Source organism: Sebastes umbrosus, chromosome 22 (assembly GCF_015220745.1).
Source record: "Sebastes umbrosus isolate fSebUmb1 chromosome 22, fSebUmb1.pri, whole genome shotgun sequence".
NCBI classification, from domain to species: domain Eukaryota; kingdom Metazoa; phylum Chordata; class Actinopteri; order Perciformes; family Sebastidae; genus Sebastes; species Sebastes umbrosus.
Window position 1 is genome coordinate 3,552,996 of NC_051290.1, and position 24,567 is coordinate 3,577,562.

The following is a 24,567-nucleotide window of genomic DNA, read 5'->3' on the forward strand; positions in this document are numbered from 1 at the left end:
ATCTGTTCAAAATATACCTTAAAGGGAGTTGGTCGAATATTTAATACTCTTATCAACATGGGAGTGGGCAAATATGCTGCTTTATGCAAAAATATGTACATATTTATTATTGGAAATCAATTAACAACACAAAAAAATGGGAAATATTGTCCAGAAACCCTCATAGGTACTGCATTTAGCATAACAAGTATGCTCAAAATCATAACATGGCAAACTGCAGCCCAACAGGCAACGGCAGGTGTCAGTGTGTCAGTGTGCTGACTTGACTATGGCTTGCCCCCAAACTGCATGTGGTTTTAGTCACGGATGAGCCCCCTACTTTGTTACACCCCTGCAGGTCAAGGGACACCTTTGAAAATGGCCATGACAGTTTTTCCTCGACAACATTTAGCGTAAGTTTGGAGCGTTATTTAACCTCCTTCATGACAAGCTAGTATGACATGGTTGGTACCGATGGATTCCTTGTGAATGTGATTTTTTTTACTATTTTCTGACATTTCATAGAGCAAACAATACATTGATTTATTGGTCTGCAGATTAATTGATAATGAAAATAATTGTTAGTTGCAGCTAGGAAGAGAAAAGAGAGTCATTCTGATACAAAAACCACTCAACTCACTATTTGGCAAACTGAAAGAGATAACTGAACAATGAATTCAGAGACACTGGATGAGAACTTCCATCCATCCATCTTCAATCCCTTATCCGGGTTTGGGTCGCGGGGGCAACAGCTCCAGCAGGGGACCCCAAACTTCCCTTTCCCGGGCCACATTAACCAGCTCTGATTGGGGGATCCCGAGGCGTTCCCAGGCCAGTGTGGAGATATAATCTCTCCACCTAGTCCTGGGTCTTCCCCGTGGTCTCCTCCCAGTTGGTCGTGCCTGGAACACCTCCCAAGGGAGGCGTCCAGGGGGCATCCGTACTAGATGCCCGAACCACCTCAACTTGCTCCTTTCGACGCAAAGAAGCAGCGGCTCTACTCCGAGTCCCTCACGAATAACTGAGCTTCTCACCCTATCTCTAAGGGAGACGCCAGCCACCCTCCTGAGGAAACCCATTTCGGCCGCTTGCACCCGCGACCTCGTTCTTTCGGTCATGACCCAACCCTCATGACCATAGGTGAGAGTAGGACCGAAGATGAGAACTTGTAAATTGTATTTGTTATTTCTTTATTTTATTACTATATTCACCCATTTTGTGAGAACAACACCTCTGCTGTCATTTACGACTGACAACTGTTTTTGTTTATAATTTTAGTTTGAAGAGCCTAAAACAGCGTTGACACGATTCTGGTGAGATCACAATAAACTTTACTATATAATAAACTGATTCAGACACCATCAAGACGTCAGCTGTAAAATCACTGATTGTTGAAATAAAACCTTGATTGATACAAACTCCTAACTTGTGTCTTTTTTTATATCAAAATGTGCTTTTTAACTTGCCAGCACTTATTTCAGACACAAATTTCCATCAAGTTTATATATATATATATATATATATATATATATTGGTGACATTTTTGGTGCTATGTTTTTGATATTCTAACTATTGCTCTAGAGATCAAGGTACAACTATGCCCTCTTCTGGCAATTTTTGGAATGCCAACTTCAATCTTTAAAATTATATAAGAAAAGGACATAACTGCCTTTACCACTCTTTTGGAGCGTTGTAGAATGCTTTCTGCCTGGAAATCTCCTATTGGGATGTAAATATGCACTCAGAGGATGTGATGATCATGTCGCTAAGAAATGGCATCCTTTAATTTTTCATATTATAGCAACCTCTCTGTGTTGCTTCATAAATGAGACTCACCTGTTAAGTCAGTTGTATTAATTTACCTGCTCATGTGTCTTTCCCTTGTCTGTCTAATTGATACCGTACTGCAGTTTTACAGTATATTTACTGCATATTTATCTGCTTGGGTTGTTTAGATGTTTGGATACACCTTGTTTTTTTTTTCTGTATATTATACTTTTGAATCTTGTATACCACATCATACATATCTGCCAATAAAAAGTTTTTTATTTTTTTTATTTTTTTTTTACTTTATCAGCAATCAAGATGTTTTTAAGATTTCAAAACACATTATCATGTTAGGAGACAATTACATTTTTATATACATAATTCATTTGATTAATATCCTAGCAAAATACTATATCCATAAAATTATATGGTTTAAAGACTTCCCTCCTTTTATACTTTTCAAGATACTAATTTTAAAATGTACTTGACTACTATTGAAAACTTAAAACTCAAAAATTATAATTGGGCAAAAACTATTAGATTGTTTTTTTTGGTTTATTTATTTATTTATACATTTTCCTTTCCCTGCACTTATTATTTGTTGTATAATTTATTTTATATTTTTATTATTTTTATACTGTGGTATATATTTACTGCAATTTTTATAATGAAAAACTGGAACATTTATTCTTTATGTAACAACTGTATTGAATTCTCTATAGAAAAAAAAGAACGTATATTTCAAGAGTGAAAGTCAATTGTTCGTTCCATTACATAACATTTATAATAATAATAATAATATGTTCATTTTTAGGTGAAGTAAAGGGGGTCAGGAATCACCCATTTCCTAGTGATGTTTTTTCTACAAGTAGATATCAGAACACTAAATAAATATTCGTTGAAGTATGTAATTATTTCATATTTATTCTATTTATTTATTGAATTACCAGAAAACATACTATATTTTGATATACAGTATATCATTATCGAGATATGAAATAACCAATATTGTGATAGAAAATTTAGGCCACATTGCCCAGCCCTATGTGGTTATATTAGAAAATAAGCACCATGGACAGCACCCATATCGGGCTAGGGTTACCTGAATATATGAGATTATGATTGTTTATAATGGGGCTGTAGGGAGTGTTATTTTTTTATATTCAAAGTTATATTTAGATTTTCTAATGAAGCCTGAATATCTGTTAATAAAAGTTCATGTCTTTTTTTGTTTGCAGCAAACTGGACAGCAAACAGTTTTTGACCGCAGAGAAAAAGTTGTTTTTGAAAGGCAAGGCAAGCCAGCTTTATTTGTATAGCACATTTCAACAACAGGGAAATTCAAAGTGCTTTACATAAACATTCAAGAACATTGCGACAAAGTGCAAAAGAACATTAAGACATAATTAAAACAGTTATAAAAACATAAAAACATAAAAACATTAAAGATTAGAAAATAAAAACAAGCTAAAAATAAAAGCTAGGATAGAAGCTAAAATAGAATCAAACACAAAAGAGTAAAAGCTCTAGTGCAGTATCAGATCATTATCTGGTTTAATTAAAGGCAGCAGCAAAAAGGAAAGTTTTAAGCTTTGTTTTAAAAGAAGTGAGAGTTGTAGCGGTCCTGCAGGTTTCTGGGAGCTTGTTCCAAATATTTGATGCAAAAAAACTGAAGGCTGCTTCTGCATGTTTAGTTCTGACTCTGGGGACACTAAGCAGACCTGATCCAGAGGACACTAAGCAGACCTGATCCAGATGACCTGAGAGGTCTGGATGGTTCAGAACATAGCAGAAGATCAGAAATGTATTTTGGCCCTAAACCATTTAGTGCTTTGTAAACCAGCAGCAGTATGTTGAAATCAATTCTCTGAGTGACAGGGAGCCAGTGTAGAGACCTCAGAACTGGACTGATATGATCCACTTTCTTGGTCTTAGTGAGGACTCTAGCAGCAGCATTCTGAATCAGCTGCAGCTGTTTGATCGATTTTTTAGGAAGACTAGAAGCATTATTAATATTTTTTGGGACATGGTTTGGCTGGCAAGGAATCAATGCTAAATTTGATAAATTTGCACAATCAGTAAAAATCTTCCTGTTGCTTCGCAGATTCACCATTCTTTTTCTACTACTTATTAGAACTGAGATAGAAGAAGCTCTCATCACACAGGGCCCCATCTTATCCTGGAAACAGTCACGTGTATCATTAGCCTTGAAGCCTGGACCCAGCACATATCAATCTGTGCTTGCAACATTTTGTAAAGGAACATCCTTATCAGGCTGCGGAGACAGAGGCTTATTCAATCGTGGAGGGGATGGAGGTGGTGGGTGTCGTGTTTGTGGAGATGGTGCCAAAGTTGTTCGAGGTTGACGCCGAGGGGGGATTATGGGAGAGAAAATGGGTGTAGGGCAGGGAGTACGTTTAGTTCCAGCATTGACCAGCTCCTTCATGTGGTCAGTGAACTCAAAGAGGGGGGAGGAGGGAGAAAGGGTGACAAGCGAGGAGGAGGACGCCTCCTCTCGTCTCTGCTGTATCCCAGGGCTGGCTTGTGGTGGGGGGTGAAATGATTCTTCTTGAAGTCCCCTGGCACATTGTGTTGTATCTTCCTCCAGTGGTGATTCCTCTTGTCTCGCGTCCTTGGCAGAGGGAACAGATGAATGACGCAGGAAGTAGAATAGGTTGGAGTTGAACAATTTTACTCCTGACTTGTTTAGACAGAGTCCATCTGCCTTGAATAGATGTCTACGGTCCCAAAAAAAGTTAAAATTGTCAATAAAATGCACTGAGTGGGATTTGCATGCTGTTGAAAGCCAAGTGTTCAGTCCCAGCAACCTCCTGAATCTCTGAAAGGCTAAATGCCAGTAAATATGCATTGAAACAGAATATTTCTAAAGATAAAAACATATTGTGAATTTTGGAAATGATTACATCTTTTTTTCTATATTTTTTAAATATATATATATATATATGTATGTACATATATGTGTGTGTGTATGGAATAAACATGTTTTATTTTAACAGTTAATAATAATTGTTATTAATTATAATAACCAGGTAATGTTTTTTAAGGTAAAATTAGCATTTGGTCAAGAAAGAATTTCGGCATTTTCTGGCAATAATTTTGTCTTCTTCTAGAATTTCCTTGTGATTATTATGAATGTATTACACTGATATTACTCCATGTTTATTGTGACAAATTCTACCCCATAATGACTAGCTTAGTACTATTATTATTCTCACTATAATTCCCCATGAAATATTTTTTTGACCCATCCAGTAAAGGTGACCGTTTCTCTACACTGTGGTGTGTGTGTGACTGTAATTACCTTGTGTTTTCTTTTCAAACGTGGCTCTTTTATTTGTTTGTTTTGGATCTGTTCCCTAGTTCAGTACAATTTCCAGACGAGGAAGTATGAATGCGAATCATAGAGATAACAGCCATTGAAATTATTTTTCAACCTGTATTTACACACGGTAGGTATAAATGAGAGGGAATGGTCTTTTTCAGCAGCACCCTGCTCCACGTGAATACAGTTACAAACATTTTGCACCTGGACATCTGCAGCTCCTCTTGGGCCTTGGGGCTAAAAGGTCATTCCACTCTCACTTACCTCTGATAGTGTGCAGACAGTTTTAGTTCTCAGTCTCTTTATTTTATTATCTAGAGTAACTAGAGGACGTTGATTCTGGTTGTTGTTGTTGAGAGAACTACACTGTACCTGATGTGTTTCACTTCATCATTTGATATGATACTTTAATATCTATGTTTCAATCTTATGTGTCATGCTTCACCATTTCTCTGCCAAGAAAGACAAGAATTTCACCGTCTCATTGCTCGAACTTTGTTTATCTATCAAAGTAACCAACAGAGTGGCAAGTGGTGTTCTGATGACCCTGTACAAATACAGCAGCCATTGATTTTATCACAAGGGGGGAGTACGTTGAGATATTTATTGAAAACAAAGATTTAGATAATTCACAGTATATAAGAGCTTGTGTTTCTCTTGTTCAGCACCTCCACACAGGAAGGCTGACGCTACAAGCTGAGAGACAAGAAAGAAGATAATCCTGCAGAAGGTCGGCTTCATCTCTCTTATCATCATCTCTACTTCCTCTAATGGACTCTAGTCCTCACGTTCTTCAGAAGTTTAACTCTCACGTCTGTTTCTCTTTGTTGAAGATCATTTTGACCATCATCATCATCATCATCTCATCCACGAAGATGCTGACTGTATCTCTACTTGTCTGTGCCATGATGGCTCTGACCAGAGCTGATGGTGAGTGTTGACTTGTACATCTTGTACTTTTTACTTTACAGATTACAATTTGTCTTATCCAACAGTTTATATAAAGGAGTTAAAATTAGCACAGCCTTAAACATCTACAGCTGGAGATGTTCCGATACCTGAACTTGCGGTTCAGGTTCAGTTCTTGCAAGTATTTGTACTCTTTTACGTACATCCTTGTACCTTGTTTAACAGATTTTAGCAGCTTGCTATTTAGTAACCCCCCACAAACAAGCGTGCAGGAGACCAGTGAGAAAGACGTTGTGTGTTCAGCTCTCAGTACCTTTGTACTTTGTAGCTGCTGGTGATGAAAACCCAACATTTCCTGATTTTGCTGCTTCATAGTAAAAGCTTTTAAATAAAAATACAATGGCCATTAGTCACAGCTGTTGTAATGGAGACGTAAATCCCTGCCGTGCTGGGGTGACGCGCCGATTCAGGTATGGAAAAAAACCCTACAAGACACGGGAACTTGGCTTGTGTCTTGAGGAGTTGTAGCATTTATTCACCGACGACAGCCTAAACTGTACACACACTGCAACGCTACGCTCACAGCTATTACGGCTGACTTCATCTCACTGTCACTTCGTCACACACACACTCGCTCCTTCGCTCTCTTTGTCTCTCTCTTGACCGCAAACACGACACTTGCTAACGTTAAGCACACAACCTATGCACTGAGTTATTTCTTAAAGGAGTTTGCTACTTGTATAATACAGTTTAGATTAAAAAACATCTTAAAAATGCATAATTCTCCGATGCTTTGGCCTGGTGGGGAGTCATTTCAGGCTGGCGGAAACCCTGGTATCGAATCAGTTCATAGACTGGCGTACTCGTTGATTCCCGATCCCGAATTTTTGCCAGTATTGGACACATTTCTGATACTGGTATCGGTATCAGAACAACTCTATCTACTAAAAGTAAAATGTATGGAGCTATTTTCTATCTTTGTTTTTATTTACTCCTATTTATTTATGTATTTATTTGCATTCATTTTAAAATGTATTTATTTATTTTGCATTTACTTCTTTATTTATTTACTTTTGCATTTATTTTTTATATTTATTTTTAAATGTGTGTATTTATGTATTTATTTCTGCATGATTTTCCCTTTGCATTTCTTCATTGTAGAAAGAAATATGCAAATAAATGTATAAAGAAAAGAATAGAGAAACAAATAAGTTTAGGGAAATAAATAAGGGGTCAATGCAATGGGAAAATCATGCAGAATTAAATGCATAAATACATGAACTAATACACACATTTAAAAATAAATAAAAAATGAATGCAAATATAAATAAATAAATAGAAAAAAAATAGAAAAATAAATAAATACATTTTGAAATTCATAAAAATAAATACATTAATAAAGTAAAGGAAAATCAAACAGAAGCAAGAGTGTGGATTTACAAATGTAGAGTGTGACAGCCTGAGTGTGAGGAGAAGGGCTGAAGCTGGAGTGCATGAAATTTGTGCAAGCAACAATATATCTTGAGTGCAAGCATACAGTTTGAGCAGAAGCAGAACAAATTTAAGCGCGAGTAGGGGCTATTTGAGTGTGAGGACAGGGTTTTGAGGGAAAGCATTGCAAAATCTGATCGTGAAATCAATGAGTCATGTTCTGAAATTGAAAGACCTGAGTAAAGATAGTAAAAAAGCTCCATAAAAATGCAACATACACGTTAATGCAGCATTAATATTAATCCAGAAACATCATTAATAATAGTAAAACACTGACACGGAACATTTTACTGCATGATGAATACTTTTACTTTTCATACTTTACACGCATTTTGCTGATTATTCAGTTAATTTACAACCGGAAGTAACCACGTGTTGTCCTTCTTCACTGGAATGAATAGGGAGCAAATAGCGTTTGCATGCTATTATTGTGAACGTAGAGTGACAGCAGCACATGAACCGAGTCACTAAATGCTGTGTCAAATTTCCAGCTGTTCCAGAGGCAGAGCCAGGTGAGAGGACAGGACCGCTCATTCAAGAAGGTGAGTTCAGCTCTGCAAAGTGTCTTTCACCTCGTTGTTTTGGTTTCACAGCTGAAACTTTTCTGTTTTCACTCAAATCTACATTGGTGCCTCCATGTTCAGACCTTTTCTAAATGTGTTTTCAGTGAAGAGTCACATGGTCAAGAGGTCCTTACCTTGCCCCACTTATTGGACTGAGTGGAGTGATCACTGTTTCCTCTACGTTCCAAATCGCATGAAATGGGCTGATGCTGAGGTAATCAGCTGTTCAGTGCAGAATGCTTCTATGCTGCGTCCATTCTGCTGTTACACATGTTGTTAATTGACATATTTCTGTCTTTGCATTACTTGATATGTAATGAGTCATTTGTGTGTCTCCACACCATTCCACTCTTTCTATCCTTTATAGAGATATTGTCAGGACTATGGTGGAAACCTTCCATCAGTGCACAACCTCGATGAGTACAACTTCATTCAGAGTGTGATACTGAGTGTCACTGAGAAATATACAGAGGCATGGCTCGGAGGCACTGATGCACAACAGGTATGTCACTGATTAAACACAATGTAAAGCAACAAATTAAAAAGAGTGTTTAAACCATACTGTCTATTGTATTCTGATCTTCTAGGAGGGTACCTGGTTCTGGATTGATGGTAAACCTTTTATGTACGACTACTGGGATAAAGGACAGCCTGATAATAATCGTGGGAATGGACATTGTCTGGTGATGAACTATTCAGGTGAATATATATATATAGCTTGAGAAACGTTTTTTCCTGAGGTCTTAGCAGGGTTTTGGTTAAAGAATTATCAATGCAGACATCAGTACAAGTGATGATAATGGTCGGTAGGTTGGTTTCCAATGGACAAGGCACATTAAACTAACTATTGGACAACTGACAATATATCATTCCATTGGCTTCAAGACAAATTGGAACACTGAAACCACTTCCTCTTTAGCTTGGCCAGGCAGGTGAAGGTTTGTGCAAAGCATTTGATGGAGTCAGTCATAAAGTTATAAAATATCAAATTTGAACTTTTCTGCTGTAAAGTTTTGGGTTGGAGTTGATGTTGTTCCCATTTTTGACGCCAATATTTTCATTTTCACTGCAAATGTGTATCGGTTCACAATATTGGTTATCGGTCTCCTTGATTGCTAATAGTCGGTATCAATCCTGAAAAAAACATATCGTTCGACCTAGGGATGCTAATTTTGAAAAATGTTCTTAACCGATAACCGACCCTCGTTAACCGGTTATTAACCGTTAACCGACAAGATTTGTGCCTTGCACGCAGCGGTGTACCAGCTGCGGTGTATCAGGACAACAGACAACTGAGTCCCACGTAGGTGTAGCAGACAGTGTGTGTACAATTTATTTGTCGGTGAATAAATGCTATGAAACTACAACTCCTCCGCTCCACTCAAACGAGCTGGATAGTCCGGAGCCGACTTCCTGTATCCTGCAACTCTGGCTTCGCCTCCTAAGGTGACGAGCCGCTCCTCTGAGCCGCTCAGCTTTTGAGTTAATTATTAACATTGCTTTTAACCGTTTTAACCGATAGCGTTAATCGATTAAAATGCTTAATGTTGGTTAACGGTTAAACGATTAATTATGGACATCCCTAGTTCCACCCCCATCAGTCACTTTAAGTACTACATGAATGCACAGCAAGACTCAGTGTAGGCCTTATATATATATATATATATTTATGTATTTATTGATAAACCTCTAAAAACAATTCACTGTCCTGTCTAGTTTTTGTGCAAAATTTTAAAATATTTAGTATTTGGCCTCATTAGATACATAGTTTTTATGGTTCATTGATTGTCTGAGAAAGCAGACAATTTATCCCTAAATAACTCCCTCTGTCTTTTTACAGCTAGGAGGAAATTTGACGATCAGCCTTGCTATGTCGCAAAGCCGTTTGTCTGCGCCAGAAAGCCATGATATCTCTTTGGATAACAGAGGAACATGCAGTATCTATCACAACCACAGGAGTGTTGGGTGGATGTGTGATTATCTGTGTCTTCATCATCTGTAGCCTCTTGCATGTAGTAATCTATACTTCTTTCCTGTTACTGTTAAACTACTTAATGAATGTAGCCTTTTAGGCCTTTTTATTCTGGAGTGTTCTTCTTATCTTCTACACAATTAAAAGACTCAAGCATTGAAAAAAAGCCAGTCTGTGAGCCTCATGATTGCACACAGGAGAATCTCCATCACACAGTGAGGCTGAACATGCAGTTTGAGTTTTGTCAACAGGAAAAAAGGTGAAAGAAGAAGTTGAGCTTCATAGTTTTTAATTAAAAACACATATACAAATACACTGTACTGTATATTCAGCTATTATCTAAAACGGATTCATGCTATCTTAAAGCCACTGAAATACAACTGTATGTTCTTTTTTTTCTGCTACAGCATGTGTATATACTGTTTATATAGACAACCTAAACTAAAATTAGAGACTGTTAAAACAAGCGTCAGAAAGACCTCTACCACTATGATCCTATTTCTAGGAGTTTTAGCAACACCTTCTACTGCCTATTTTATTTATAAACCGAGAGCTTACAAGACGATTGCCCTCAGAGTGTCAAAAACGGCACGTTCATTAATCTGCCGCCTATAACACTCAAGGATCAGTATCACGGTTGCTAGCGAGCCCGTAGCTCCCGAGAGAAACGGCTAGTTCTCACTGTGAAATTCCCGTTGTTATCGTAGTACCCCCAATCTGAACTCCTCCTCGGCTATTAGCCGGCTCCGTTCTCGACTTGGAGTAAACTATGTTATTAAACTACTGGCCTACTGTTAGATCTATTCAAAGCGATCAATCAAACATGAAGTTACATCTTTAACTCTGTTCACTGATTCTCCCTTTAATAACATAACAGCATGGCCTCGGTATTTACTTCATCTCAGTAATGTTTGCCGTAGTGCGGAGAGCACTGAACTTACCTCTCGGAGCATCAGGAAAGCGAGCCTCGAAGCGGTTCAACTTCATGTGTTATATACATGTACTCTGCCCGCAACTCTGCATCAGTTCAGAACAGAAGCGCCCTGTCTAAGCAGATGTTTTCCTGTTTGCAACAGTTGCTTTTCCTGTTTACCTGTTGCTTCTGCAAACTTGTGGTTTTTGCACCTGCCTTGCACACAGTTAACACACGAACATGAACTTTACTTGGCACGCTAAGTTCACCAAAAAGAGAGATAAACGCACACACCTTACATGTTTGAAGCACGTGCGATTTACCTACGCAGTTACAAATGCACATCAAAATGCTTGTTTTTTTGGATATAAAAATCACATCTAGTAAAACATAAAGATAAAACTCAAAAGTAAAACCTTCCTTATTCGTATCAAATCTTTTCTAAGAACTGTTTAGCTCTTCAATTTTCAAGGCCTCATTCCCTCATCGTCCACATCATAGAAATCACACAGTAAAATATAATGAATCACCTTTAAAGTAACTCAAGACGAGTAGTTTTCAAAATGGTGAATGGACATAATGAAATTGAATATTGTTGAAAATGATCAAATGGTTATATGGTTAAAGGTGGTCAAATGATAAAAAACAACACATGCAACTATCACATGTGTCAACAAAACTCAGCTTATGACAGTTTCAAATTAAACAAGCTTTTCTTAAATAAAAAATAAAAAATCGCAAGTTGCGTTAATGCCTTAAAGAACTTAGTGGCGGCACAACGAATTTGTGTTAACGCGTTATTATCGTGTTAACTTTGATATAGTGATTCAAAGTAAAAACCTTTGACTCTTAGCATGTCAACAACATTTATTTTGAAGCTGACATTTATCCAATCAAATTTCTGTTCTGGAAATGTATGCAAATTAGTGCATATTTGATAAAGATAATGTCTCATTTGCATAGTTAAACATGCAAATTCAGAAAACTGGAAATACAAAAAAACAATTGTCTTAATGTTAGTAATCCAACTGGAAAAGTGTCATGGTGATATCTATTAGTTGAATATATTTGCACCCTATTCACCTGGTGAGTCTCCCCTAAAAATATGAATCTGGGACACGGACAATCATGTCCGCCTTCTTATTTTTATCTCCCCCACCCACAGCGACTCCTGAAGTTAGCATACTTCCCGTAAGCGCACACACACACACACACACGCACACTGCCTAAATATATAGATGACATGACTGAAGCCCAGTGGGTCGGACTATAAATAGAGACTAACAGAAATCCTCCCTCCCCCCATGTCTGCTCACAGTCTGCCAGTATATACAACATATCTCATCGGCACATATCAGATCATTTTATCTCCTTCCTTACTGTAGGTATTTTTTGGTCAGTGTGAGACTTAAGATTACGTTTTGCAGTCAAGTAACTGGCTCAGACCCAGAGGTCACATGAGTTTGACCATTTAAATTCCTCCGCCGCCTCTTCTCTCTTTTATCTGTCACACTCTTGATGTTAAAACCTTTATTCATGCGAAACGTTTGGCTCACATGAAGCGTCTTAACATCCAGACTTTGATGTGTTTGCAGGTTCGTAAAGGTTTCAGTAACCCTTACAGGCCATCTACTAGAGAAGCTGACTTGTAGACTGTTTAGATGTTGTATGTCAAAATCAAATACAAAATGTAAATCTCCTAACTGCTCATTTATTCTTTATTTAGTGGTCATCTGTCCATCATGTTAATGTGTTTATTCAACCTCCGTTGTCCGACTGTTATGAGACAAGGGTCTGGTACAAATACGTCTTGTGACGTGAACTTATTGTCCTGTTAGAAATCAAGATAACCATAATAATAATAATAATAATAATAATAATAATAATAATAATCATTATTTATAAATGGTAAATTGTTATTATATTATTATTATTATAATTTCTGTTATTTTATCATAAGTTTGTCCAAAAATGTTGGCAGCGCTGCTTAAGTGCCATGTAGCTGCTATTTTCAAAAAAAAAAAAGTTTTTTTCCCACTTAAAACCCCCTTTAAAATTACTACGGGTGTTAATCGATAAAAAAATATTTAATCACGACTAATTGCAAAATAATCACACATTTTTTTATCTTTTCAAAATGTACCTTAAAGGGACATTTAGAGGATTTAATACTCTTATCAACCTGGGAGTGGACAAATCTGCTGCTTTATGCAAATGTATGTATATATTTATTATTATAGAATTCAATTAACAACACAAAACAATGACAGATATTGTCCAGAAACCCTCACAGGTACTGCATTTAGCATAAAAAATATGCTCAAATCATAACATGGCAAACTGCAGCCCAACAGACAACAACAGCTGTCAGTGTGTCAGTGTGCTGACTTGACTATGACTTGCCCCAAACTGCATGTGATTATCATAAAGTGGGCATGTCTGTAAAGGGGAGACTCGTTTGGACACAAGTTTGGAGCGTTATTTAGCCTCCTTCACGACAAGCTAGTATGACATGGTTGGTGACGATGGATTCATTAGCCCCGCTACACCCTAAAAATCTCAAGTTGCGTTAATGCTTTAAATAAATTAGTGGTGTTAAAACATATACATACACATATTATCGCGTCAACTTTGATACTCCTAAAAACATCACTATACCCTCTTGTCTTGTAGCATTGTCGCAACTTTCTCTCTCGCTGCACCAAATCTGCAACAACAAGCACATTTTCCCCGACACACTCTTACCCTTTGTCAGTGTGTGTGTGTGTGTGTGTGTGTCGGTGTGTGTATGTGTGTGTGTGTGTCTGAGCTCCCCACGTGTGTTGGTTTAAGTTGGCAGAGTTTGGATTGTTGATTGTGTGCAGGCATGTGTGACCCGAAAAATAAAGGCCACTGTGTGGGTTTGTGTGTGTGTGTGTGTGTGTGTGTGTTGCTGGCCCTTTAAACCAGCTGTGATTGAAAGGACAGTGTGTGTGTGTGTGCATGAGTCAGCCAGTACACCATGCTTGCTGTGTGTGTGTTAGAGAGAGAGTAGGGGGGCGAGCGAGACAGCTGAGAGCTGCAGCTCAGTCCCTATTCGTCCTCTGTGTCTCTCGTCCACTTTTACCCTCTCTCTGTCTCTCTCTCTCTCTCATTTTAAGGATATTTTCTGGATGTACTGACGCCCATATATGGACCTCACTGTGTCTTTTAGTGGGATTTGACAGAGCTCTACTGTGTGTGTGTGTGTGTGTGTGTGAGCCATGCTGCGTGTGTTTATTCTGTGTGCAGAGCGTCTGCATACGCCGGACGATGACGTCAGTGATGCCTACTGCACCGCCACCTATGAAGGTAAGGATGGTGTGTGTGACAGTCAAGAGGTTAAGACATCATGGGAGGAAAGAATAGAGGTCTTTGGGTAAGAAGGAATAAAAGATAAAGAGTGTGTGTGTGTGTGTGTGTGTGTGTGTGTGTGTGTGTGAGACTCGGATGGCACAATATTGATCCAAACACTCAACCCCACCTCCTCTCTCTATAACAGCTGAGGTTATTATTGGAAAGAATCCACCAGTCGTCTTTCATGACTTCCAGTCTGTTTTGGGGTGGGGCGCAAAGAGAGAGAGAGAGGCGATGGTAGAAGAAGAAGAAGAAAGAGATGGAAAGATGTGGTGATGGGGTGAAATAGTAACTAATAGGGGTGTAAGAAAATATCGATACACATGAGTATCGCGATATTTCGTTGTGTGATTCTCTATCGATTCTCCAAAACACTATACATTTTTAATCAACCTCTTTAAAATCCGCCGGCCTTCCGTCGGATTGTCGATCTTTTGGAGGTTGTAGCGAGCTCAGTTTTAAAGCTAGAGTGGAGTAACTGGTATCATATGAAACTAGAAAACCTAATGAATCCATTGGTACCAATGTCATGCTAGCTTATCGAGAAGGAGGTTAAATAACGCTCCAAAGTTTGGCGCTGAAAAACTGCCACGGCCATTTTCAAAGGGGTCCCTTGACCTATGACCTCCAGATATGTGAATGTAAATGGGTTCTATGGGTATCCACAAGTATAAATGTTATTTTTGCATATTCTAAAATGATGTATTCTGGTGTGTTCTTTATACTTTGACAGTTTTCCTAAAATTAAATTTAAAAAATCGCAATATTTTGCAATATATTAAATCGTTGCCCCACTATCATGATACGTATCGTATCGCCAGATTCTTGCCAATACACAGCCCGAGTAACTAAGTAGTATATTCACTCAAGTACTTTACTTTAGTATTGTCCTCTAATGCCACTTTCTACTTCTACTCCACGACAATTAAGAAGGAAAATTAGGGCCGCAACTAATTTAACTGATTGATCCGTCTATTATTTTCCCCGATTAATCGATTACTTGCTCGGTCTATAAAATGTCAGAAAATTGTTGTGCACAACTCAAAGATATTTTTTTTATCATAGAGGAGAAAAGAAACCAGAAATTATTCACATTTAAGAAGCTGGAATCAAAGAATTTGGAAATTTTTTTTTTTTTTTAAATGACTCAAATTAATTATCAAAATAATTGGCGATTCATTTAATAGTTGACAACTAATCGATTAAGCGTTACAGCTCCAATATCAGTTTAAGTGTACTCTATATTTACAATATTTTCACTGCTTTACCAAGCCGTGAGACAGCTATACAGTCGATGTTTCCGTAATCTGTGCTCTCGCCAAAGCAACCAGACTCAATTGAAAAAAAACTGTAATTTTACCTCGCAGAACACGGAGGTTGCTGATCCTCCACTGACTCGATCGGTTAGTTTGTTTGTGTTATTGTGTGATTTTGGTGTTTTAAATAGTTAGCATTCACCAAAATCACACAATAGCACGAACAAACTAACCGATCGAGGCAGCGGTAGTGCAGAAAACCCCCATGTTCTGCAAGGTAAAATTACAGTTTTTTCAATGGAGTCTGGTGGATTTGTCGAGAGAATAGATGTACAGTATGTCTGTAGGTAATACACTGACTACAACCCCACTTCAAAACACCCAAACTATCCTTTTAAGTAACCATTTCAATGCAGGACTTTCACTTTTCACAGCGTGGTATTAGTACCTTTACTGAAGTTAAACAAAGGATGCAGTGACAGAGAGGATAAAAGAAGTTGCGGTGTTATTAGTAGATGTGTGTGTCTGTGTTTATATTTAACACCATTCTTTCAGTGTAAGTTTATACTTCGGGGCCCTCTATCTCTCTGCCTCTCTCTCTCTCTCTCTCTCGTGCTCTTGCTTTATTCTCACTTCACTACCATAAAATAAAACTGGTTTAGTTATGGGTTTGAATGTTAACAGCCAGGTAGATATTTAGCAGCGTAGCTCTCAATCCACCACTTTGGTCCAGACGGAAGTACCTCAACAGCTATTAAAAGGATTGCAATGAAATTCTTTCCAGATATTCATGGTCCCCAGAGGATGACTCGTAATGACTGAATGATCCTCTGACTTTTCCTCTAGCGCCACCAGCTGGTCAAACTTTGTAATTTGTTCAATAGTTTATGAAATACCTGCAAAACTAATCATATTCCCATCAGCCTCAGATGTACTTTTAGTGCTACTTAGCAAGCAAGCTTAAGCATGCTAACACGCTAAACAAAAGTTGAAAATGGTAAACATTATACCTGCTAAACATTAGCGTGTTAGCATTGTCATTTTGAGCACGAGCATGCTGATAGCATTAATCCACCTACCTACCCATGGTTGTCTTTTAGTCTCCGTCTATATGGTTTCTTTAACTTATTTGATTCTCATTTTTTACTCTTTCTCTTGCCGTATTTCCGTTAGAGTACAGTAGAGTACAACAGTAGAGTACAACAGTAGAGTACAACAATAGAGTACAACAGTAGAGTACAACAGTAGAGTACAACAATAGAGTACAACAATAGAGTACAACAGTAGAGTACAACAGTAGAGTACAACAGTAGAGTACAACAGTAGAGCACTGTGTGTGTGTTTGTAAATAAGACACAGAGTTGAGTTCTCTAACTAACAGCAAGTGTGTCATGAACTCATGACACGTGGTCTATTTGGCTGCACAAAAGTTTCCCTGTGTAATGTAGGACAGCGTCTGCCTGCAGGTTGTCTACACACACACACATTAATATTTGAGGTTGTGTATGATACCAGTGTTTTAAACTAAACTAAATAAGAAGACGTTCCACGTAAATTAGCCATTATACACTCCGAGGTGTCCTGATGCATGGAAATAATGGACAAAGCAGAGGCGTTTCTTCAGCCATCATTTTATATACCGGGACAAATCACAGTGTGTTATTGTTTTTGTATCGCGGCTACTTACCAAAGGCAAAAACATAAGCTGTCTTAAAAATCATCATGTATTTTAAAGTTTGTTGGAAGTCAGTTTTTACCTCCCTTGTTACGTGGTAACGTAGCACAACGCAATAAATGGCTATACCTGCAGTTTAACATACCTTGTGCACTGATTTATATATAACTATCATACATGATATTATTCAGGCTGGTCTCATACACTGTTCGTAATGCACTGTAATTCGTATATTTATCCCACAAAATAAATGTGTGTAATTCACGTTATCGGGAACCAGGAAATATAAAAAGCGGTGAATGCCGTGTAGGGAGGAGGCCGGGGTGGTTGTCTATTGTGAGATATTGGCACTTCTACATAACACTATTTAGAGTATAGTTTTTACTTAAGGAGCATATATTGTTCCAAAATATGTATAAACAATGATGAGAGCATCACATTTTAATGGCGGACTAATAGCCACGGTTCAAGTGGAATAATGTACTCCGTCCTGTGCGGTTACGAGCAATAACACACCCTTAATTTGCAGTTTAATTAGCCTCGTCTGTGTCTTATATTTCAATAACTGCACATATTTTCTTGGTTTATCCCTTAAATAAGAATGTATCTCATCCAAGCTCTATTCACAAAAATAAAGCTTATATTATGTAACAAATTTGCTTTAATTTGAAAAACTTCAACTCCAGCTAAAAATTAAAACAAAGGCAAAATATTGAGAGGATTTTCAGGAACATTTCAGACTGAAAACATGAGTATATATATATATCCAGTAGTGTTGTTCTTGTTGGCATCACAGGGCAGCTGAATATTATCTGCAGCCTCTCTTCTCTCTCTGGCTGACATCTGATATTGAATCTGTTTGAACTCTGAACGCTGACTCTGCTGCTCTTAAAATCTGCTGCATCATTCCTTCCACTCAAAGTTCATTACATCTAAAGGCTGTTATCTTTAACAAAGATCTAAAAAGATTGAATGCCTGAAATTGGAAAAGCAAACATGGAGGATAATTAAATTTATTGTTTTGTGTCTTTTTTTTTGTCTCTAAATGTAGTCTGCTGCCTTTACTCTGACTCAAACATCAATCCTGAAATTGCCTCATCATGCCTTTTGCTACTTTCCTTTTATTCAAAACAGCCATTTCTCTGTTTTTATAAATTAATTTATTAGTTTATTCATGAAGAGAAGGAGTGAAGGGTTTTATTGTTGGTCTAAATTTTGTTTCAGCAGCCGTATATATGTCACGATGGAAAACGATCATTTTTAAAGGGCCCATATCATGCTCATTTTCAGGTCCATACTTGTATTTTGTGTTTCTACTAGAACATGTTTACATGCTGTAATGTTCATAAAACCCTTTATTTTCCTCACACTGTCTGCTTGAATATACCTGTATTTACCCTCTGTCTGAAACGCTCGGTTTTAGTGCATTTCAGCGGAATTGCAACAGAATTGTGTTGCTAGGCAACAGTTTGGGTAAATGTTTACTTCCTGTCAGCTGATGTTATTTACATACACTGCAACCAGGAAATAAACTGGCACACGTTTAGAATGTTTATGTTTAAAACCGTGTAATGGTCTAAATATTGTATATTTGTGACATCACAAATGGACAGAAATCCTAACGGCTTGTTTCAAACACGCAAATTCTGAATACGGGCTGTGTGTATTTCTCCGTATATTGAGCGTTTTGATAGTTTAACAGTATTTATATAGCACTTAAACCTGCTTTATAATATAAAAGACATGAAAACCTCACTTTTTACAATATAGGACCTTTAAATTTAACCTAAATACCACGTTTTTTTTGCTGCCAATATGATTGTCGATCGTGGATGGGACATATCAGACGATACATATTCACTCATATTCCTACTCTGTAACTTCTTTTAACAACAGTAAACATGTTTTCATCAGGATCAAATGAACAGAGCTCACATGACACGAAGAAGCATTAGTGCACATAATTTGCATGAAGTATGTACATGTAACTCCCATGCAGTCAGTCAGGTTGTGCTTCATGTTTCTGCTGGCTGGGTTAATGAGGTTGTGATATACATACAGCAGAGATAATCGGTTATAAAGCTCAGAGGATGAAACCATCTGAAAATCAATTTTCTTCAAACTAATTTCTTGTACTGAACTTTTATTTTAAACTCTAGTCGCAATCACGAGATTTTCAAAGATATGATCCCTACATTATTAATGTGTATAATATGATGCACATGATATATCTAGAACTTTACATTTGATGTACGGGTGCAATCACGAAAGATTGATTTTAAACTTTTAAGCTACTTAAGGGGAAATTTAAGGGGAACAATTGGAAAATATGACTTCAAATGATAAAAGATGAGAGAAGAGCCGGCGTTTTTTTAAAGATAATATTTATTTTTCAGAATTTCCTTAAAGGAAAGTTGGACTAATCAACATTACATTATTTCTTCTCTGGTGTCTTTTGTTCCCTTTGGACGGTTTAGTAAATATGAGCAAGCTTTATGCAGATTACTGACATCACATTACAGGATTTGTGGGTTCAAATTTTCTTATATTTAGCAAAACTGACAGATGCGGTCTTTAAGACCCGTCTGTAAACCTTCCCTTAAAGGTCCAATATTGTAAAAACTGAGATTTTCATGTCTTTAATATTATAAAGCAGGTTTAAGTGCTTTATAAATACTGTTAAACTATCAAAACGCTCAATATACGGAGAAATACACACAGCCCGTATTCAGAAATTGTGCGTTTGAAACAAGCCGTTAGGATTTCTGTCCATTTGTGATGTCACAAATATACAATGTATATAGATCATTACACGCCTTCACACGTAAACATTCTAAATGTGTCCCAGTTTATTTCCTGTTGCAGTGTATGTGAATGACATCAGCTGACAGGAAGTAAACATGGACCCAAACTGTTGCCTAGCAACACAATTCCGTTGCAATTCCGTTGAAATGCACTAAAACGGATCGTTTCAGACAGAGGGTAAATACGGGTATATTCAGGCAGACAGTGCGAGGAAAATAAAGGGTATTTTTAACATTACAGCATGTAAACATGTTCTAGTGGAAACACAAAATACAAGTATGAACCTGAAAATGAGCACGATATGGGACCTTTAATTAACTTTATTAGCTTTAAGGATGTAACTGTAATAAACAAAGTGACTTGAGGTTGTAACCAAAACCCCAAAATTACATTTAACAGCCTTTTTAATGATTTTGCAATTCCGTTTAGAATTAAATTACGAGTTCATCATTCAAGAAATAGAAATAGAAGATACAATTATTAGCTTGCAGATTTAATTATTGTTTAATCTATTAGGTAAATAAAGTACAAACATCCAGTATTATATTAAGTTAATATAATAGCATAATAGATCAGGCAGCAAATTAGCCTTCAGTTAATTTAGTTTCTAACAATGCAATGGTTGTATCTAATAAACTAAAAGCTATATAGATCAGTTATAAACCGTTAATAACAACAACTTTTGAGTTGCCACAGTTGTTAAAAATTCCTTTGACTGATTTAACGGTACGGCCTCTTAGCTCCCAGAAAAGGGCTGCAGTGAATCTGGACCACAATCCATTTAACTTTTTAATAAATTACCAACATTTATAGCTGCTTTATTACCAAATAGAAAGGATAAACAGCAGCACAAACCCCAACATGTGTTTATATTAATGTTAGTTAGACAAACGTGGTACAGTTGTTCTTATGTTTCAGACACTTTCACCTCACCACTGTACAAATGAGACAGTGTGAGTGCGCCCTGATTTGGTCTGCAGGTGGCGCTCACTCATTGACTTTTTTGTATTCTAAATTCTTTAAAATAAGAGCAGAGACCCAAGAAATGATCAGTGACGGGTCTAAAAGTCCCTCTAATGTGTTCAAGGAAAATAAGTTTAAGCCTTGAGAGTCGTTTTTTGACTTTCAAAATGTAGCTCTCTCAGTCTGAAGAAAACCTCGAGATGTCTGTTTAAATGACCAGGCAGTCACACCTAAATGATCATTTTGACTAAAGTCAAAATAAGACCCTTTTGAGCCCCCAAATTTTCACCACATAAGACCCTGAGAGTCCTTAAAATGTCCTGTAATTTGATGTCCAAGTTGAGCGTGTGATCCTGAATCCCCGGGTTTACAGTTGTACAACAGACTCTCAGAGTTTTTAATGCAATCAGATGCATTTTTTTGACAGTTTACTGAAAACACCAGATTGAAATAAATCCTGTACAAACAGAGATTACAGGGATTAGAGAGGACAGCGAGAGGTGGAGGGCGGTAGAGAAAGAAAGATGTGGGCAAGATAGGGAAACAACCAGGAGACAAGAGAGGAAAAGAGAACAGGAAATGTAGAGATTTCCTCTGGATGTGAGGTGTGTGCTCGCTTGTTTCCCCAATACGAGTGTGTTGGAGAGAGTCAGAAAGAGAAAGAAGCCGGCTTTGTGAAGGTCTATCCTTGGAGGGAAAAAAGAGCTTTTATTTTGTAGTTGTCGCTGGAAAACAATCTTTGGTTGCATGTTTTTGCGATGCTGGGACTTACAAGGATTTAAATTACTGACAATCTTTTGAAAAAAAGCCCTAGAACTTAATTTCACTCCTTTAAAGCTGTGGATATCCTTTTTTTTTTTTGGAGCACACTCCTTTTTTTTCCACTAAGAAGTGCTTTTCTTTCATACTTTTTTTTCAAATTTTTTTGCCACCAGTTGGTCTTTGGTTTGTTAGTTTTGACGGTCGACCCCAGTTTGTCATTATCTTGATCGAAGCTCCCGGTGTCATGTAAGCAGCCGTTCCTCCGGCCCTGGATCCCTCTCACCTGGTGAACCCAATCACCTGTCGCTAGGCCGAAGCAAATTCCCCTCGCATCCTGAGCGAGTTCTTTGAGCCTCGCCGGTTTCAGGACTCCGCCGAGGTTTACAGCCATGTTACGTTGCGTTCTTCAGCGAGCCAACAACCTGAGACACTCTCACCCTCTCGCTAGTGTCACATTCAGAGGTAAGAGGATCATGGGAGATTCAGGGGATCGGCAGCAAGATGATAGACTAAATAGACAGATAGGGGCGGCTGGTTAGCTCAGTCGGTAGAGCGAGCGCCCATGTAAATGCCAAGGCTCAGTCCTAGCAGCGGTGGACCCGGGTTCGAATCCGGCCTGTGGTCCTTTCCGCATGTCACTTCTCTCTCTCCCCCTTTCCAAACACTCTATCCACTGTCCTATCAATAAAATGCTTAAAAATCACCCCAAAATAGACAGATAGATATAGATACCTTTGAAGTCACAATTTTGACTCACAACAGGTACATAGAGAGTGTCTTTTGGGGCAAGTCAAGCCTGTTCTCAAGCCAAGTTTCAGGACCTTGAGGGAAATCACACGTTCATAAGCAAATTGGAAGTCAAGCTGTTGGCTGCCTGAAGTTTTATCATGCATTTATTCTAGGTCAATGTATTATTTGTTATTTTTTTTGTGCGTTCTCCAATGAATGTCCAACAACTGGAGCGATCAATGCGCCTGCGCAAGCCCCACCAGCAGTGGTTTAGGCAACAAAATTACTTGGTTAGGTTTAGGAAAAGATTGTGGTTTGGGTTAAAATAAGTACGTTAGTGTGTAGGATCTGGCGGCATCTTGTGATGAAGTTGCAGATTGCAACCAAATGAAGCTTTTGCGGTGTGTCAAGCCTGTAGAAAAACTATGGTGGCTGATGTTAAAACGCGAATATCTCTCTCTAGAGCCAATGTTTGGTTTGTCCTTTCTGGGCTACTGTAGAAGCATGGCGGCCGGCTCCGTGATATATCTATGTAGATATAAACGTCTCATTCTAAGGTAACGAAGACACAACAATTCTTATTATCAGGTGATTATACACTTATAATGTTATATAATTTTTTTTTGCCAATACATCCCCCTAAATGCTACACACTGTTCCTTTAAGTACGTAAGTTAACGAAACTAAAGTAAAATAAAAATAAGTTTGAGTTTGATTTTCACACAGGACATGAGTAGCAGCCTCCTGGGTGAAAGTCCAGTGTTTGTTGACATGGACTTTATCGATCTTTATTCTGCGTCACCTGACTCCTTTGGAGGCAGCCTGCCCATCCTGGCACACGTTTACGTGGCTTACATATGAATTACAGTGCTCTACTTTTTGTAGGTAGAAGTGCGAACAGTGAATGAGAACAGCCTGCATTATAACACTGTATAGTCTACGGTGTAAGGTGTACATCTGGACCCATTGTGTTGTGACAGGCTAACTAGCTGCAGTAGACTACTTAGGTGTGTCCTAGAGAGCAGTATTGTCATCGCAGAAAAATAATAATCTGGTTTAACTCAACTGGGGATGCCAAATGGCACAAGGTGAAGGTGACTTGGCTACCTGGCCTGTTTTTCCTTCAGTTTTGTTGTTTGTACTTTCCACGAGTCGGCGTCTGCCTTCTTAATGAGGTGAGCTCTGCTGTCAGCTTCCTGCCTTTGTCCCGACACTGTTTCCTGGTGCCATCACACACAGGCAGCGGTGGGAGAAGTACTCCGATCCTTCATTTAAGTAAAAGTAAACTAAAAATACTCCATTGTAAGAAAAAAGTCCTGCATTCAAAATGTCACTTAATACGTATTATCACTTATTAATGCATGTAAGAGCATTTTAATGTTGGAGTTCATCTCTTTGGAGCCAATTTGAGATACTTTCTATACTACTGGGTAGATTAGTAGTAGGCCTACAGTACTGCATAATATATAAGCATATCATGTGTTTTTATGTAAAAAGTAATTAACTAAGTGTCAAATAAATGTAGTGAAGTAAAAGTACAATATTTTCCTGAGATTGAATAGAAGGATAAAGTAGAATAAAATAAGAATACTCAAGTAAAGTATCTCAAAATAGTACATGAGTAAATGTACTTGGTTACGTTCCACCACTGCACACATGCTTTAATACTTGTTGTGAGGAGCAGGAGGCACAAATTACATTAAATATAAAAATATTTAAACTGCAAACTCCGCCTGCATGTTGACACATCACTTTTAAATGTCTATGGTGGTCCGGGGATTACCTTAAAATCGGCTATATTTGGTATTTTAGTTGGCAGTAATATACAGTAAGTCTAATGGGAAAGTAATGAACTGTTGAGAGTGTCCTCCCCTCCAGAGAAACAGACACCATGTCCATTTATAGAAATTACAGATGGTAATAAAAAAAAACAAGGAAGCTGTGGGAGGAGAGAGAGAATGTTTTTGTGTGAGAGTGAAATCTTTTGATTGTTTTGGGTTATTTCAAGTTGTTTTTTTTTTGCAGGGATTTGGCAACAGTAGTGTCTAAATCAGAGGTCTGCAAC

General features: G+C 37.8%; 3 protein-coding genes and 1 long non-coding RNA gene across 28 annotated transcripts in view; 3 read left to right on the forward strand and 1 right to left on the reverse strand.

Annotated features, from left to right (window-relative positions):
* The window catches only part of znf638 (zinc finger protein 638), a 49,729-nt gene extending 41,698 nt beyond the window's left edge, over window positions 1-8,031 (forward strand). For 2 of the 3 annotated variants that reach the window (XM_037758422.1, XM_037758423.1), the window contains exon 7: window positions 7,981-8,031. The gene's annotated coding sequence lies outside the window, so the exon portion shown is untranslated. The remainder of the gene's footprint in view (window positions 1-7,980) is intronic. The other variant, XM_037758421.1, reaches the window with a different exon arrangement.
* Window positions 1-10,199, forward strand: part of LOC119481471 (ladderlectin-like) — a 27,548-nt gene extending 17,349 nt beyond the window's left edge. Inside the window, exon 7 of the mRNA XM_037758429.1 lies at window positions 9,893-10,199. Within this exon, the coding sequence (XP_037614357.1) occupies window positions 9,893-9,960 (68 nt within the window). The 3' untranslated portion in view covers window positions 9,961-10,199. The remainder of the gene's footprint in view (window positions 1-9,892) is intronic.
* dysf (dysferlin, limb girdle muscular dystrophy 2B (autosomal recessive)) overlaps window positions 1-24,567 on the forward strand; it is a 127,787-nt gene that overhangs the window by 19,845 nt on the left and 83,375 nt on the right. For 4 of the 23 annotated variants that reach the window (XM_037758401.1, XM_037758405.1, XM_037758409.1 and 1 more), the window contains exon 1: window positions 21,666-22,235. The exons of 14 other annotated variants lie outside the window; for them this stretch is intronic. In XM_037758401.1, the coding sequence (XP_037614329.1) occupies window positions 22,163-22,235 (73 nt within the window). In that variant the 5' untranslated portion in view covers window positions 21,666-22,162. Of the gene's footprint in view, window positions 1-13,930; window positions 14,268-21,665; window positions 22,236-24,567 lie in introns of those variants that run through there. 5 more of the 23 variants (XM_037758398.1, XM_037758406.1, XM_037758408.1 and 2 more) reach the window with 3 other exon arrangements.
* LOC119481475 lies at window positions 3,772-11,647 on the reverse strand. Its single transcript, XR_005205199.1, has 2 exons — window positions 10,966-11,647; window positions 3,772-4,484 (listed from the first exon to the last, which is right to left on the reverse strand). It is a non-coding gene; the product is annotated as an uncharacterized LOC119481475 (long non-coding RNA).